The sequence below is a fragment of the Scyliorhinus canicula genome, chromosome 19 (genome assembly GCF_902713615.1).
Source record: "Scyliorhinus canicula chromosome 19, sScyCan1.1, whole genome shotgun sequence".
In the NCBI taxonomy this organism is placed as follows: domain Eukaryota; kingdom Metazoa; phylum Chordata; class Chondrichthyes; order Carcharhiniformes; family Scyliorhinidae; genus Scyliorhinus; species Scyliorhinus canicula.
The window spans coordinates 93,070,488-93,088,327 of record NC_052164.1 but is presented as its reverse complement, the minus strand read 5'-3'; the positions used below and the strand labels follow the sequence as shown (position 1 = coordinate 93,088,327).

Below are 17,840 nucleotides of genomic sequence, written 5' to 3'. Positions count from 1 at the left end.
GTGCACAGCACAATCCTTTGGGCCCAGTCCTTGGCCATGAGCCAAATTAATCAAACTAAGTCGTCATTAACACTGGTCAATCGTCCATCACCAGTCTAAGCCAAGCAGAGCCTTCTGGATCCTGCTGTTTAAATTAAAGGTACAGCCTGCTTTACTATCTATAAACATCCATGGATCAAAAATGTAACAGCAAAAATAAAGAAAAGACGAAACAAGGGGTCAAGCAGGAACACACAGGAAGGACCCTTACAGCAGACATTCAGGGACGCACACAGTGGTATCAGAAATAAGGAAAGTTAAGAGTTTGATTTTTTAAAAGAGAAAAGAATATACAATTAAGTTTTTTAGGCTGGGAAATCTTGCGTTAAATAATTCATTGCGTATTTCTAATGCCATCTGGGTGGTTCAGTCCGTCGCAGCCATTGTTTCAATATCTATAATTTGGATTTTAAGTTTCTCCTCAGAGTTTCACTGGCTGTCTGGATTATAGGAAATATCTTTCTCTTTCTTCCTTCACACTCCCCTGAGGCAGATTTGTTTGTTTCTCACCTTCAGCTTGGAATGTGGCCTTGTATTTTTGAGCAGTTTGCTCAGTCTCAGTTAGAATTGTAAAATGTTCGGTCAGTTCAAAATGATATATTTTCTTACATAAAAGCTTCATGCCAATCTCAATCCAATTAAAAAAAAAAAGATTTTGCTTTTGTAGTTCGGTTACAAATTGAAAATGGTTTGTGTAAAGCTAGATGCATTGTTATCTAGTTTAATAGCACTATTAAATATTGGCATTTTGTGGTTTAGTATTCATAGAAATATGGACAGAGAAAGATTAATTACAACCCCACTTAGATGTAATAAACAGAAATGCAAGTTTGCTTTTATTTAACTTTGGGTAAGTTGCTCACCATGATTTGGCTTTTATTTCATGATTATCTGATTTATTTTTCAGGAACTTGTGTCTGATACTAATCAACATGTGAAGTCAGCTTTGGCCTCTGTTATTATGGGTCTGTCCACCATCCTGGGCAAGGACAGCACAGTTGAACACTTGCTTCCACTATTCTTGGCTCAACTCAAAGATGAGGTAATGATTATACAGTGCAGCAAAACTAGCATAATGGTTTCAGAAGACTAATGTGGTTATAGATAAACCAAAATTATTTCAATGGGACACTTAAGCTGTCGACTGCTCACACAGGTGATCAGTAAAACTGATTTCACTGTATAAAAACCATTCTTATTCGAAGTAGAAATGAAGGTGGTCAATTTTTTACTGGCCGTGAAGCAATTGTAGATAAACATGCCACTTGAATAATTGTTAGTCCTGCATCTAAATGCTGGAACTTGAGAATAGCCTGACAGTTTGACAAAAACTGAAGGTGATGAGGGTTATACGTGCTTATCTTGAGAAAGCATCCTGGTTTAATATGACAGTATGGTGGTTTGACAGAATGTAGTGTAAAAATAGTACTGATGCATTTTGTTAGTTATTGTGATCGATTCATGGTGGAAGTGGCAATTAATCCGTATCCATCTAAATGCCATCTTGTTGGGTAACGGATGTGTCTGGCATTTGTAAACTGTGTTACTAATTGATTGTAACTGCAGCCTGTGTAATGTTTCAGAATCTCCTAATTTGTGCTGAATTAATTTAAAGAACAACTGCAGCCACCGACAAATACTTTCCAGCTGTGCAGTTAGATTTGAGTTTCGGATGGATTAGAGTTGCAAACTCTGCTGCTCTTCGCCTTGCCCCACACTGGAATGGTGGCCCATATATAATCAATTTCTCTTTCCTCACGGAGAGAGATGCCATTGTATACTATGGCTAATTGCTGAGAGTCCATCTTCAGTACATTCATAAAATGGTCATTGTCTTGCATGGGAGCACCTCTGATTATGGTGGAGAACAATTTTACAGAATTATTCTGTTAAATTATGAAATGTTGTTTCTTGGTCTAAAGATGAATTGCCCATGATGTGAGGGCGCTATCCTTGTTTAAAAATTGAAAATCCAGCGCATCCTCTTCAAACGTGGCTCAAATTGAGTTTTATACAAAAACTCTGCCCAATGCAGTTGAAAATAAAGTTAGTTTTTTTATAAATAATCTTTCAAATTGCTTTGTCCCTCCTTTTACAAAATATTTGAAGTGGATCTTTCCACATGTGTGGAAAACTAAGTTGATCTTTCACAAATTGTATTCACGAATTCCACATATGTGTTCTTAATTCAAAGTTGTTTTAACTTAAATTATCTGTTGAATTGAAATGGAATTATACAAAAAAAAAATTCAGAATGGCTAAACTTGAGCTGCTGGATAATTTGATTTTAATGATAGACTGGAGTGACAAAGTGGAAAGTACATCTTATTATGTACTGGTTAATCACCATGTGGTCAATACTGATCAGAATAAAGGACGATGAAAACTGAGGTACCCAATGGGCTGCTATCGTTAAAATGCCATCTCCTGAACCAGGAATCCCAAAAAAACTTTCTTTCCTTTACCCCTTCAAGACTTTCAGTTGAGAAAAAAAAACCCGATTGAAGGGAATGCAACAATGCAAATATTTCTTGTGTAGGTTATATTTTCCAACTGCAAAATAATGATTTTTCATGTTTCTGGAAACTTTAAGTTGTGCTTTGTGCTTGGAAGATAACTTGAAAGTCTCACTCTTGCTCTGAGACTTCACTTCAACATTCCCTTTTGATTACCTACATCAAAGAAAATGCATGCCGCAGCCACCATGGTTTAATGTTCTACCAATAGGCTTCTGTGACTCATTGAGGGTCCATTTACTGTTAATTTCTGCAACTGGCTGCAAACCTTCTTCACTTCTTTTAAGGGCTTTATCAGTGAAACACTGGCAGCAAGTTCAATTTTGAAATTTTGATCTAAAGCAAAGTAAAATTTTTGAAAAAGCTACCCTAACTTGTCCATTTATAACACCGCATGCATATGTCGACTTTTTTTGGTCAATACTTTATGAATTTTTAGATTACTCTTAAGAGGAGGAGGGCGAGGAGGAAATATTTGAGTGTTGATCCATCTCAAGTTCTACACAGCCCTCATCCTCTGTTCTCAGTGTCTTTGAGGAACGGCCTGTTGATTTGCTCAGCTAGTCATTTATAGCAAAGTAAGATTGTCTTTTTCCTATAGTGTCCGGAAGTCCGTTTGAATATCATCTCCAATCTGGACTGTGTGAACGAAGTGATAGGAATTCGCCAGCTTTCACAATCCCTTCTGCCAGCCATTGTGGAGTTAGCAGAAGATGCCAAGTGGAGGGTGCGTCTGGCAATAATCGAGTACATGCCTCTGCTTGCAGGACAGTTGGTACGTAGCGTCTTCCAAATGGTTTTATGAACTGTTAACAATTGTTTAAAATGTATACCCCTGTACGGGACTTCGCTGCTCCAGAAAAATGGTTTGATCTGAATTCTCAAAGGATGCATTCACCTATATTTGAGTCATTTTATTTTTGTAATTTTGAAAATTCTGACTTTGAGCATGTTTGAGTGGCTTTGCTCCCTTAGCAGCAAAAGGAAACTTGACCATGGTTATGCATTCCTGTAGCATACAGACCCAGAAAATTGCAGTTTAATCTGCACTGGTTAGCTGATCTTCGTTGGGATGGCAGTGTTAAATTGAAATTGATATCATTATATAACTGACTGTGGTTGTTGGCATCCCTCTGTCTGCAAGAAATGCTGGGAATGCAGCTGCAGAACTTTGGTGATGTCAGGTGAGGTGATTTGAAAACGATTGTGAGAGACCGACTTAATCTGCATTTGGGGAGGCAAGGACTAATCAGGAATAGTCAGCATGGTTTTGTTAAGGGGAGGTCATGTCTGACCAACTTGATTTAATTTTACCAAGATGTGACCATGTGTGTAGACGAGGGGAATTCATTTGACGTAGTCTACTTGGACTTCAGCAAGGCTTTTGCGAAGGTCCCACGTGGGGACTGACAGTGAAGATAAGAGCCCTTGGGATCAAAGGCAATTTGGCAAATTGGATCCAAAATTGGCTGAATGGCAGGAAGCAGAGGGTGATGGTCGAGGGGTGTTTTTACTGACTGGAAGCCTGTGTTCAGTGGGGTTCCGCAGGGATCAGTGTTGGGGCCCTTGCTGCTTATGGTTTACATATGAACCATATATAATATATGATTTAGATATGAATGTTGGAGGGTTGATCAGCAAGTTTGTGGATGATACAAATATTGGTGGGGTAGTAAATTGTGAGGAGGATAGCCTTCAATTACAGGAGGGTATAGACAGGCAGGTCAGATGGGCTGATCAGTGAAAAATGGAATTCAATCTGGATAAGTGTGAGGTGATGTACTTGAGCAGGACAAACAAGGCAAGGGAATACATGATAAACGGCAGGGAAGCACTGAAGATCAGAAGGATCTTGGTGTACATGTACACTGATCCCTTAAGGTATTAGCGCTGGTGGAGACAGTGGTTCAGATGGTCTATGGTATTATGCCTTTATTAGCTGAAGTATAGAGTTTTTGAGCAGGGAGGTTATGTTGCAACTGTATGGTTAGGCCACAGTTAGAGTATGCTGTGGAGTTCTGGAATCCACATTATAGGAGGAATGTAATTGCACTGTTAAGGGTGCTTAGGAGATTTACCAGGATGTTGCCTGGGCTGGAGAGTTTTAATTATGAAGAGAGATTGGATAGACTTAGATTGGTTTTGTTGGAGCAGAGGAGATTGAGTGGGCACACAATTAAGCTATACAAAATTATGTGGAGCATAGTTAGAGTAGACAGGAATAAACATTTCCCCTTGGTGGAGGGATCAATAACCAGGGGGGCATAGATTTAAGGTGAGGGGCAGGAGGTTTAAAGGAGATGTAAGCAATCACATTTTACCCAGAGGGTGATGAGAGTTAGAACTTGCTGCCTGAAAGGGTGGTGGAGGTAGAGACCCGTATAACATTAAAGAAGTATCTAGGTGTGCACTTGTGATCCGAGGGCATACAAGGCTATGGGTAAAGTACTGGGAAATGGGATTAGACTATGTTAGGTGGTTGGTTTTGAGTGGCTCAGACGCGATGGACTGAAGGGCCTTTTCTGTGCTGTATGATTCTATTACCCTATTTACATTTCTTTTGATTGAACAAGTTGACTCTGGAAAGGCAAAGTCTTCCCTAAGTATCGTATGTGAAGTTTCTCCTTGCTGGCAGTGCCAGTTGATCTATGCGGAAGCCTTGCCTGAAGGTGAAGGGCAGTCGCCTGCTTTGGAGCTTATACAACCATATGTCATTGGCAAATTCCAGCCCATAACTGGTGTCGCCATTTGCATGAGTTATCAGCTAGAATTTCACACTTGTCGTGATTGATGTTGAGGCTTTCATATCTATTTTGACAACATCTTGAATCAGGAACTTTGGGCAGCCTGCTAGTTTCTTGGCATGGGCTATCTCTCGGATAGAATATTCTTGGGGTGTGGCCGCCTTCCATTCTATCGACAAGCCCTTGATAAAGAACTGGCCACTAGATAGACTACAAAGTATTATCCTGTCCTCCCACACCCCAGCTGAACTCAATTCACAGTGCAGAAATATTTATTCAGTTCCCACTCAAAATAGGATTCCAAGTCTGTCTGTCCGTATACAATCAACGTTTTAAAAGACAAATAACCTAAGCAGATTCTTGTAAATAATGACCCATTAGGTGACCTTTTTTGTATAATCTCAACAGCCTAAGGAAGTGACCAACTGCAGCTAAGATTTCAAGTAGCTGCCAGTTTCCATATGAAGATAGTGGAATAGAAAGATGTTCTTGGGGAGATGAACAAAGCTTCCTGTCTGTCATGCAGTGCCTTGTAGTTCAGTATCACAACTGTTTAGTATTAATGTTTTAACAGAAGGCCTTTATAAGTAAAGAGATGATATGGCCTTACTATAAGCAAAGTACACAGATCATGCATAATTGAAAATACAGCTGCATGGATACCCGTGGGAGTGTTTAATTGGTTTCTATGTGAAATTCGTAATCATAGAATCATGCAACTGTGCAGCCATACACTCTGGGAAAATCATAGATTGTCTCATGTCATTGAATCCACTCCAAGATGTGAAACTGTTTTAAATTCAATTGGGTAGAAGTTTAAAAACAAAAAACAAGAAACCAAATAATATCACAATGTGATGCCCCACTGGCATAGTGTTATGGCCCTTGTAACTCCAGCAATGCAGTGCAAATAAAATAACTTAGCACTAATTTATTTAAAAAGTTGGGAAATGAAAAGCATCTGCTGTTAGGGGCCTGGCTTGACGGTACAGTGGTGGCAAAAAACTTTGCAGCTTCATGAGAGTTGAATGTTCTCTATACCATTTAGATATTGCATTGATTACCGTGGAGTTGATTGCTGTAGCTTGTATTATTGCAGTAAAATATTTAACTGCTTTTATACACAGTGAAAAATAAGCAACTCATTTCCTGATGGGAGAGGGCCATTTTAAAAAGGGTTTTCCCTCTTGGATGGAAGTCTTGCATACTATTCAGGTGCTGAGCAATTTATTTAAGGATATTCAAAATTATTTGATGTAAGTGTTTTAAAACTGAAATAACACAAATGGGTATATTTTGTAAAACTGTCTGCTGTTATAGATCTTGTTATGTGGGGGAGGCAGTGGTGTGGTGGTATTGTCGCTGGACTAGTGATCGAGACACCCAGAGTCATCCTCTGGGGACCCAGAGGATGTATCCCGCCATGGCAGATGAATTACATTTTTATAAAAAAGCTGGAATTAAAGGTCTAATGATAACCATGAAACCATTGTCGTGGGGAGGCATGATGGCACAGTGGTTAGCACTGCTGCCTCACAGCGCCAGGGACCCAGGTTCAATTCTGGCCTTGGGTCACTGTCTTTATGAAGTTTGCACGTGCTCCCTATGACTGCGTGGGTTTGTTCTGGTTACCCCCCACAGTCCAAAGATGTGCAGGTTAGGTGGATTGGCCGTGCTAAATTGCCCCTTAGTGTCCAAAAGGTTAGGTGGGGTTACGGCGATAGGCTCGGGGCGTGGGCCTAGGTAGGGTACTCTTTCCAAGGTGCAGACTCAATGGGCCGAATGGCCTACTTCTGCACAGTAGAGATTCCAAGATTGTCGTAAAAACCCATCTGGTTCTCTAATGTCCTTTAGGGAAGGAAATCTGTCACCTTACCTGGTCTGGCCTACACATGACTCCAGATCTACAGCAATGTGAACTCTTAAATGTCCTCCAGAATGAACAATACATGGTGGCCCAGCCAGTGACGCCCACATCCCATGAATGAAAAAAAAGGTGGAACTATTTGACCACCTATGGTTCCTCCAGTGCAGATCTGCCATTAAGGTACTGAAATTAGTTGTTGGGTATCTGCTATTAAATGAGTCTTATGAAAACACTTTTACATAAGTTTAAAAAATCTCCAATAAACATGTTTGGAAAACACACAAAGCACATCAATTATTTTGCTTACTGCTAAAGCGATAAAATAGGCTGCCAGAGCTTCAAAGTGCTGTATTTTTTCCAATGACGTTTTTTTGTTTTCAATCTATTTAGGGGGTAGAGTTTTTTGATGAGAAGTTGAACTCCTTGTGCATGACGTGGCTGGTGGATCATGGTGAGTATTGGCTTCATAAAACATTGAATTTGCTGTCGAAATGCTTCTGTTTAATTTTCTCGAGATCTGCTCGATCGTTTTATTCGGCATCTTTGCTTTCGTTTTTAATTTCTTAAAATTAAAGACAGTTCTTTTCTGGCCTGAAATTACCTGACACAAGGTTCCATTCCTCTTGTATTTTTTCTTAATATGGTTTCTGCCAAAGTGACTTTGAACTCTGGTGACTTGTGATTGTGGTATAACTTTGGTGAGTCATATGGTGGGAGTAGTAAATGTTAGGCTTGGGGGAAGGCAACCTAATTGTAATTGTCTGCGAATTTGGCCTCCTTGGAGAAATGCAATGTTACTCACTGTAAACTCAGTCACTTGTATAATTTACGACTTTACAAGTTTTAATTTATCTCTTTGACTCTTGGTTGAAAAGGTGAAGATTTTATGATAGCATTTTGATATAGTTTGTATATATGGCTTAGGAACTGTTAGGCTATTCGCAGCCATGATGGTTTACAGTATGTTAATACAGTCATACAGTTCATCTATGGACATGGAATGTTCACCGCTGGTGCTTCTTTCCAATATAATTGACCTCCTCCCCCACAAATCTGGTATTAGATTAAGTTTGTGATGCGTACCCTAATTTAGAGTTCCATTTTCGAAATGATCTGGGCAATGTCAGGGAGATGGCAGGTAAATCCTGTTTTAATAGATTAATGGTCATAGTCTGCCTGTACAAAGGAAGTTTGTACTTTTAATTCTGGCATCCTATTTCTCTGTTACACTCCCCAACATTTCTACGATGTGAGTTGAATAGATAATGAAAGTGACAGCAGTGTTGGATCAGTTCAATCCCTAATCCGGTTGTTTAAGAGAAGAATATAATCATGAATGTAATAAATTGAGTTTTGATTAAAGACTTTTAAATATTCCACAATGGTCCAGCTAGCTGTCAGAAGTATGGAGTTGTCTTCTTTTTATCAAGTGGCCTTTTTCTTCCTAAAAACTACTTTAATTCCCTCATGCAGCACTTCATGCCTTTATAAATGTCCATTACAGGAAACTTGTAAATTTCTGGACTGCATTGTAAATTAAACTTTTCACCATTTAATGCATATTTCGCAAGTACTTGATGTGTACTGCCTTTCAAGAGAGAAAAATTGCTAGACATCCTCCATATTCATTCATTACTGCAATCTCCCACCCAACAATTACAATATAAGTTTGAATGTATGGTCTAAAATGAAAATCTGAAACCCTAAATTAAATTAATTTTTAAAAAATTTAAAAACAAAGTTCCAACTAAGGGGCAATTTAGTGTGGCCAATCCACCTACCCTGCACATCTTTGGGTTGTGGGAGGTGAGACCCAAGCAGACACTTGGTGAATGTGCAAATTCTACATGGACAGTGAGCCGGGGCTGAACGCGGGTCCTCAGTGCTGTAAGGCAGCAGTGCGAACCACTGCACCACCCAATTAAATTTTCTAAGTTCACAAATAGTCGTTTGGTGGGATAGAACCTGAGTATTGCTGAAAAAAGACATTTTGTTGAAGCTTTCTGTCTTGCCCTCATCGAGACAATCGCAAGATTACCAATGTCAGGGCGAGCATGCCGTGTCAAAAGAGAGTGCTGATTGGTTGGCAAGTGGATTCAGGCTGGTAGAGGCATTGCCATGGAGAATGCACCAGAAATCTGTCAGTCAGCTATTCTCCTTTTAAAATGTTGGTGGCGTGCATTCCTTGTATTGCAGCTCACCACTGACTAGTGGTTGGAATTCCATGCATAGGACAAATGTTTGTGCAGCAGTTGGCTGCCTGTCAAGGTTTGGCTCAGGTTAATTTACAGTAAACATGCAAACTTTCTTTGTGGAATGTGTCACAGATGCTGGCAGTAACCCATACTGGACAAATGGGAATTGCTGTCAGCCCAAGAGGAGTCTTGGTAGATCAGCACTTTGCAGAACAGTAAACAAGACTAGGGAGACGTGCAGAGTAGCAGCTTTCATTTGTGTCCCTGTTTAGATTTTTTTTTTTAAATCCTTGTTTCAAACAGTAAACAATTTTTTTTCTCCATCCTTTTATTAGACTAATTGGAAAATTAATGCTAGAAGTTTATGCTGTACTGTGGAATTAATGTAAAACTATTTAAATAGCTCAAAGACAAACTGGAGGGTTGTACACAGTCTGTTATTACAGTGTTGATGTGTGAACAGTGTACTATACAGTAGATCAGTATGGGTTTATATTTGTAATTCCTCACAGAATGTTCAAAATCTTAAAAGGGAGCATGGGGAATGACAATGAAAGCGAGATGAGTTGCTTCCAAAACGTGCCTCTGTGAAAGGGTCGACTTTGATCTCCTGCGTCTAAGTGGCAGATTCAAATAGTCTTGCAAGATATATGGGAGTAGGCTGCCTTCCTTGGTCAAGAAACATGGTATGACGCACAGTGGCTGCTTGCTTTGCTCAGACTAGGTAAACCACCCAAAGGGGGCAGCACGGTGGTGCAGTGGTTAGCACTGCTGCCTCACGGAGCTAAGGACCCGGGTTCGATCCCGGCCCCGGGTCACTGTCCGTGTGGAGTTTGCACATTCAACTCGTGTCTAAAAGGAAATATAGAGCTGTAAAAGAAAGTTTGTGGTCTTTTTGAACATCGGAATTATTGTAATCTAACCTTTTTATTACAAATTTGCAGTACATTTTCATCTCTGAAACTCTGAGCTCTTTCAGACCTGTACTGGTGCCTCTGACGGGGATGGCTCATGACAACTCTCCATTGTAATCAATGCAGAAAATTATTATAACCCTTGAAATGATTACTGAACTACCTCAGCTTTGTGTATAGCTGGTACCTTCTAGTGAACAGAAGCTTTAATTTGAAAGAAGTAGCAAGAGCATATGTGATCTGTCACTAGGCACCAATAGATAATTTAATTGAAGCACAGTTTCCTTGACAACCCTAAACGAAAATATATTGATATCTTGTGGAAGATTGCATGCAGACCATTTTCCATGGGCTCTACAATTACCTCAGTATCCCTTTCAAACAAGTGGGTAAAAAATGTGAATTCATTTGATCAGCATCCTTTGTAGCTTTGTAATAATTTTAAAAGAGCAAGCTCAAAGATCACCATATTTTCCCTTTTTGTCTTTCATCTATGTTAAACAATTAATATCTATCTATCCATATCAGTATTTTCATGATGGAGAAAGGCAATTACTCATACCTGAAATGTGGATCATCATCTTGGGCATGTGAAATAAAACATCCATTCCTCCCTGGAACTGAAGTTTGTCTCATACGAGGCATTTGCCTAGCCCCCATATCTTACATCATTCGTAATTAACTTATTTCATATGGAATTACATACTTTATATTATGAAGAATAAAACTTGGAAATAAAAATAAACTATTTGCTCAATTGCTCACGTCCTATTTGGCTAGTTTAAAATCCCTAGACTTCTGGAGCAAAAACTATTAATGCAATTTAATTAAACACAGTGGATTAGACAGTGGATGGACAGGAGGTGTTCAGTCAGGTGGTTTAATAGCCTGTTTACTTGGGCAGCAATATCAGCATCACCCCGGAAACATAGCACTGTTGGAGGCACCAAGATTTACACGTGGAACCAACAAGTGTTGGCTTTAATAAATCTGAAATCTGCTGAACTTTATGCCCCGTCCCATTATTGGCCTTCCCACTGATAGAGGGATACTGCCAGCTAGGCTGCTCTAAAGTTCCATTCACAAATCTCTCTCAGCCACAAATGTCTATTCACAAATTCATCCAACAGTACAGATTTGCCACAGAGGAACAGGGTTCCTCTCGAAATTGAAGCGTTTCCAACGTCTTAGTGGGGTATGGATTTTCTTGGACGCCTCCCGTTCAAGGCCACATTATGATGTAGCAGAAATTACTGTGACAGTGCTAAATCCAATGCAGGAACTGGCAAGCTTAACAGAATTCAAAAATTAAATTGGTATTGCAGCAATCAGTTAAATATTCTGTAACTCTGAAGTAGCTGGTTTGGTTAAGCTATGTCGAATAATGGTGACGAGCGCGCTCAGTGTGAAAGAAGCAGTGTCAGCATTGATCTGAACCTGTGACAGGATCTAGCTACATGAACACCCTTATTCTGGTTTTAAATAATAATTGACAGGTGATTTTTATTTTCTTTCCTCAGTTGTACCACTTGTTAGGCGTAAATGTGTCAGTGAAACATGAATTTGTTATTGATATCTATTTACCTCTGTCAGCTTGGGGACAGAAGTAGAATGAGAAGAACATTGTGTACCCAAGACAGGGTTGTGATTTGGTAACAGGCACGTAAGCACTTATCAATTACACTTCATGGATGACAGCTACACAAGTGATGTATTCAATTGATGCTAGAAGTCCTTCCTGAACCAAAAAACTCAGGTGCACTTCACCTCATATGAGAACATTTTAATACTTCCCAGCTTTTTAGCTGTTTAAATGCGATTGTTTAAGTAATGTTATCAGTCAAGAGACATTATACACAGTCAGGGTGATATAGAGCCTGTATTCAGGCATGTCTTCATTTTCATAAATCCGAAGTGGAGAATGTGATTTGTGTGTTTAAAGCTGGGGAACAAAATTTTTTCCATGATGCCATCAGCTCTACTATTGGATCAATTCCTCAAGAAAGACAGGAGTCATTTAATTAAAAATAACTATTTCAGAAGCATGTTATTAATCCAAAGATCCTGATCACAAATTAGACCTGAACCTTTCCCGTCTGGATAAAGTTACCTTGGATTTTGTATTCCAGTTGGAGATGTTTGAACAATAATCATTTGCCACATAGTACACTCTTTACGGGAGCACAGTGGTTAGTATTGTTGCTTCACAGGGCCAGGGAGCCGGGTTTGATTCCCGGCTTGGGTCACTGTCTGTGCGGAGTCTGCACGTTCTCCCCATTTCTGCATGGGTTTCCTCCCACAAGGACCAAAAGAATTTGACATTCTGAATTCTCCCTCAGTGTACCCGAGCAGGCGCCTGAGTGTGGCGATTAGTGGATTTTCACAGTAACTTAATTGCTGTGTTAATGTAAGACTACTTGTGACACTATTAAAGATTATTATTACTGATCAGCTTTTTGGTATTTATTTTAAGTGCAGTTTTGCATTGTACTCATAGAACATAGAACAGTACAGCACAGAACAGGTCCTTCGGCCCTCGATGTTGTGCCGAGCCATGATCACCCTACTCAAACCCACGTATCCACCCTATACCCGTAACCCAACAGCCCCCCCCTTAACCTTACTTTTTAGGACACTACGGGCAATTTAGCATGGCCAATCCACCTAACCTGCACATCTTTGGACTGTGGGAGGAAACCGGAGCACCCGGAGGAAACCCACGCACACACGGGGAGGACGTGCACGGGGATGAAGTGCTCATTTGAGACTAGTTGAACCATTCATATATTAAATGTGCTGCACTCATTTTTAGCGCAACTTCTGACAGTGGTTTAAGAGGTCTTTTTAACACCAAGTATTCTAAATTGTTTTTGGCCCATAACTCGCTGGTTTCCCAGCCTTGCATTTCGGGGGTACACCGATGATGCACTGGGGAATCCCTCTAGGAAGTTCCTACATAAAGGTTTACTTGGCAATTGTCTAGGAGTGCTAACTTCCTCTGGACAATTGTACTGGTCTGGGAACCATCTGACAGAAGAAATTTAAATTGCTAACTTCGGATGGTTCTGCCAGTTTTTCCCTGACGGTTACTCTGAAAGAGTTCAAGGAAAAAAAGTCACTTTTAACTCCAGAGAACTGTATAAAAAACCCCAGACCCAGCCTCGCACGTCCCCCCCCCGAGGGACCCCCCATCGCAGTTCAAATCCCCCCCCTCCCCCCCAGCAAAGGTATGACCATTGAAGGTGGCAATCCAACTGAGATTGCCATTCTGAGGAAGTTATAGGCCGTTGTATCTTTATATCGAATCGGTTATTGGTCAGAGGTGGCAGTGTTACAATTAGGAAGCTACAGTTCAGAAACTAATACTTTCAAAATAAATTTTAGAGTACCCAATTATTTGTTTTCCATTAAGGGGCAATTTAGCATGGCCAATCCACCTAACCAGCAGATCTTTGGGTTGTGGGGGATGAAACCCACACGGACAGCGAGTGACCCAGGGCCGGGATTCGAACCCGGGTCCTCAGCGCCGCAGTCCAGTGCTAATCACTGCACCACATGCCGTCCCCGGAAACTAATACTTTTGTATTCACAGTAATAATTGCCTGGTCAGTTCAGATCACTGGTTGACCTATGGGTTCTGCATTCTTTCAGTATATGCCATTCGAGAGGCTGCCACGAACAACTTGACAAAGCTGGTGGAGAAGTTTGGCAAAGACTGGGCAGAGTCTACTATTGTGCCGAAAGTCCTGGCCATGGCTAGTGATCCCAACTACCTTCATAGAATGACCACACTGTTCTGCATTAATGTGAGTATAATTCTGTTCAGGCTTGTATTAAGTTTAAAAACTACAGTTTTTTTTTTCCGATGCAGTAAATATATAGTTTTGAGTTCAGCGTGGATTGAGTTTTCAAAGATCTGAAATTTATTCCTTCATGGGATGATTCGGTCAGCATTTATTGCCCATCTCTAATTACCCTTGAGTGGTGGTGGTGAGCTGCTGCTATAAACCGTTGCAGTCCATGTGTTGCAGGAACATCCACAGTGCCATTAGGAAGGGAGCGCCTGGATTCTGACCAAGTGACAAATTCTATATTATCCATGTAGGAGCTCTGTAGTGTCTTGTTCAATCAATGCATTTAGGGTCTGCACTAATCACTTAACCATGTTTAACCTTTCCATCCCACTTGGTGTGCCAGTGTTAAATACTGCAGGTATGAGGGGGCAGAAGTTTGGTAAGCTACAATCCTAGATGACTGCCCCATTGGCTAAACGATGAGTTCAAAGCTCAGTCATGATGGAGTGTCTTAATTGGGTTTTCCCAGTTGGAAACTTTGACATTTTGCTTTGAGTTGTCTCGTGAAATTAACTAGTCAGATAGAGATTCTGTCAAACAACATTTCCATGTGCCTGTCGGTATTTGTATGAAGGTGCTTATTAATGTTTATGGAGATTTTTTATTACAAAGCTAAATACAAAGAAAGGAAGGCTGGGTTAGCCTTCATTATTTTTAAATTGCAATTTTATAGTTGCAGGAAAATGTGGCGGCATTAGTTTTGGTTAACTTGTAAACCAGGGGCAGCACGGTGGCCTAGTGGTTAGCACAACCGCCTCACGGCGCTGAGGTCCCAGGTTCGATCCTGGCTCTGGGTCACTGTCCGTGTGGAGTTTGCACATTCTCCCCGTGTCTCCGTGGGTTTCGCCCCCACAACCCAAAAAAAAAAATGTGCAGGGTAGGTGGATTGGCCACGCTAAATTGCCCCTTAATTGGAAAAAAAAATTGGCTAATCTAAATTTAAAAAAAACAAACAAACTTGTAAACCATAGTGGGGCAGCACGGTGGTGCAGTGGTTAGCACTACTGCCTCACAGCGCGAGGACCCGGGTTCGATCCGGCCCTGGGTCACTGTCCGTGTAGAGTTTGCACATTCTCCCCGTGTCTGCGTGGGTCTCGCCCCAACAACCCAAAACTGTGTAAGGCAGGTGGATTGGCCACGCTAAATTGGCCTGAATTGGGGAAAAAAGAATTGGGTATTCTAAATTTATTACAAAAAATGATTTAAATTTCTTTTTTAAGAAAAAAAAACTTGTAAACCATAGTTATTTAAATAGTGTCCCTGGACACACTAGTTATTACATTTCTATTGGATTTTCTTATTTGTTAACTTTTTATGTTATTTCTCTTTTTAAATTGTATTTTATTCCAAACATGTGTAAACAAAAAACACCCAGCAACATATACAAAAACACACTCCACAAACTCACAGTCCATAGTTTGTACAATTGTACCCTGCCCGCCGGTGAACACCTCGAGCACTATCATGAACAACCCCCACCGTGTCTCAAAGCCCTCTGCTGACCACTTCAACTCAAATTTAATCATTTCCAACCGTAAAAAATCGTACAGGTTCCCCAGCCAGGCCGCCACTTCCGGTGGAGTATTCGACCTCCAATTTAGCCAGATCCATCGCCAGGCAATTAGAGAATGACGGCCGCCCCCTTTTCCTCCAGCAGGTCCGGCACTTCTGATACCCCAAAGATTGACACCATTGAGTTTGAACTGATTTCTAGCCCCACAATTTTAGATAGTGTCCCAAACACCGCTTCCCCGTATCCCTCCAGCTTCTCGCAACCCCAGAACATGTGCACATGGTGGCCCTCTACCACACTTTTCGCACTCTTCGGCCATCCCTCGGAAGAATCCACTCACCTCGCCTGGGCTGTGCACCATCTTAAACCGAATCAAGCTCATCCTCGCACAGGAGGAGGTTGCATTCACCCTACGCATCGCCTCACACCACAGTCCCCAACCTATCCTCCTCCACCCCCCCCAGCTCCTACCATTTGTTCTTGTTCCTCAACTCCTGCTCACTCCACCCGCTGCTCCCCCAACTGTATGTGTGTAAATCCTATACTTTTCATAAACCCCTTCACACACACCACCATCGCATCACCTTCTCCAATTCGCCAACCCCCCTTTCTAGCTCTGCCTCTGTAGCAGTGCACTTTTTACCCTCGGCATCTTCCCTGTCCATATAACTCTGAAATCACCGTCTCCAGTTCATTCAGCTATTCCTGCTGTTGCCTTAAAAAAAAACTTTATTTTGAACAGTTGGTCATATTTTGAAGCTTGCAGGAGTACTACATTTGAAAGCAATGGTATTTTGATGTGTATATGCAGAAGGTGCTGAATGTCAGTAGAGAGCTAAGGGAGGCAGCGAATGCAGCCTAGTGCTTCTCTCCAGTCCTTTGTTCCTGTAAGTGCTTAGATCATGTTGGAACAGTTCATGTGTTGTCTGATCTGCTGATTAAAAGCTTTAGTAGCACAAAAATGATCAATGATATTCTGCTCTTTGAGTGAACATTCCTTCTCCTGATGAATTTTCAGGTCCTCTCTGAAGCCTGTGGTCAGGATATCACCGCAAAACAAATGTTGCCAACAGTTTTACAGATGGCAGGTGATCAAGTGGCAAACGTTCGCTTCAATGTGGCTAAGTCGCTGCAGAAAATAGGACCGGTTTTAGATGCTAAGTAAGTTTTGTGGGAGATTAACTGGGATTCCGGACTAGGTTCTAGAATGGCAAATCTCTTGTCACTGCAGTTAGGGCAAGGGCAATAGTTCGGTGGCCTCCCATTCTTATTCTTGGAACAGTTGATTATCCTTGAGCTGAAATGGAACTTGAGACTCCAGAGTGAGTGGACCTGGTTGAAATTGTTGGCAGTGGTTATGTTTTGAGCGAATGCTTAGAAATGGTTTCCTTGCCTGTTCCCAAATTTCTTCCCTGTCTCTTCCCCTTCCTGACGTCAGGGCCCCATAATGCAGTTAATTTTGCTGGGAAGATCTGCCAAATTATCCATTATACATAGAGTGAGAGTGCCAATGGCTGACAAACTGTAGGAGCCTTTACAGCTAAATCTAATCACCCCCTTACTCTACTCTCACGTGGGCAGCAAGGTAACACCGTTGCTTCACAGCTCCAGGGTCCCAGGTTCAATTCCCAGCTTGGGTCTCTGTCTGTGTGGATTCTGCACGTTCTCCCCATGTCTGCATGAGTTTCCTCCGGGTCCCCCGGTTTCCTCTCTCAAATCCCGAAAGACATGCTTTTAGGTAATTTGGACATTCTAAATTTTCCCTCTGTGTATCCGAACAGGCGCTGGAATGTAGAGACCAGGGGATTTTCACAGTAACGTCATTGCAGTGTTAATGTAAACCTACTTGTGACAATAAAGATTATTATAATGCGCACGCTGTCAGGTAGTGATCATTGAACTGCAACTGGTGACGAGTGAAAACTTTAGGGTAATTTTAACTTTAGGTAATAGTGGAAAATGTGCGGCCTTGGGTTAGTTGACAATCTGCCATGTTCTCTGTGGAAAGGACACTGATTACCTACTGACTAGTCTCTGGCACCACCATGTCAAAATTCACCCTTTAGGTGATTTTCCTTCTTACCAACCACTTCTCATTCCCTTTCCCAAAGAATAGGAGCCCAATTACAGCGCTCACTCATGTCCAACTAAGGTCAGCAGACCCATTCCCGACGAGTGAGAAATCTATGGTGAAGGCG

At 41.2% G+C, this 17,840-nt stretch overlaps 1 protein-coding gene across 1 annotated transcript in view; it reads left to right on the top strand.

The window, feature by feature from the left end:
- The window catches only part of ppp2r1ba (protein phosphatase 2, regulatory subunit A, beta a), a 60,494-nt gene that overhangs the window by 39,325 nt on the left and 3,329 nt on the right, over positions 1-17,840 (top strand). The window contains exons 9-13 of the mRNA XM_038778519.1: positions 947-1,081; positions 3,157-3,330; positions 7,557-7,617; positions 13,927-14,081; positions 16,661-16,803. Coding sequence (XP_038634447.1) covers positions 947-1,081; positions 3,157-3,330; positions 7,557-7,617; positions 13,927-14,081; positions 16,661-16,803 — 668 coding nt within the window. The remainder of the gene's footprint in view (positions 1-946; positions 1,082-3,156; positions 3,331-7,556; positions 7,618-13,926; positions 14,082-16,660; positions 16,804-17,840) is intronic.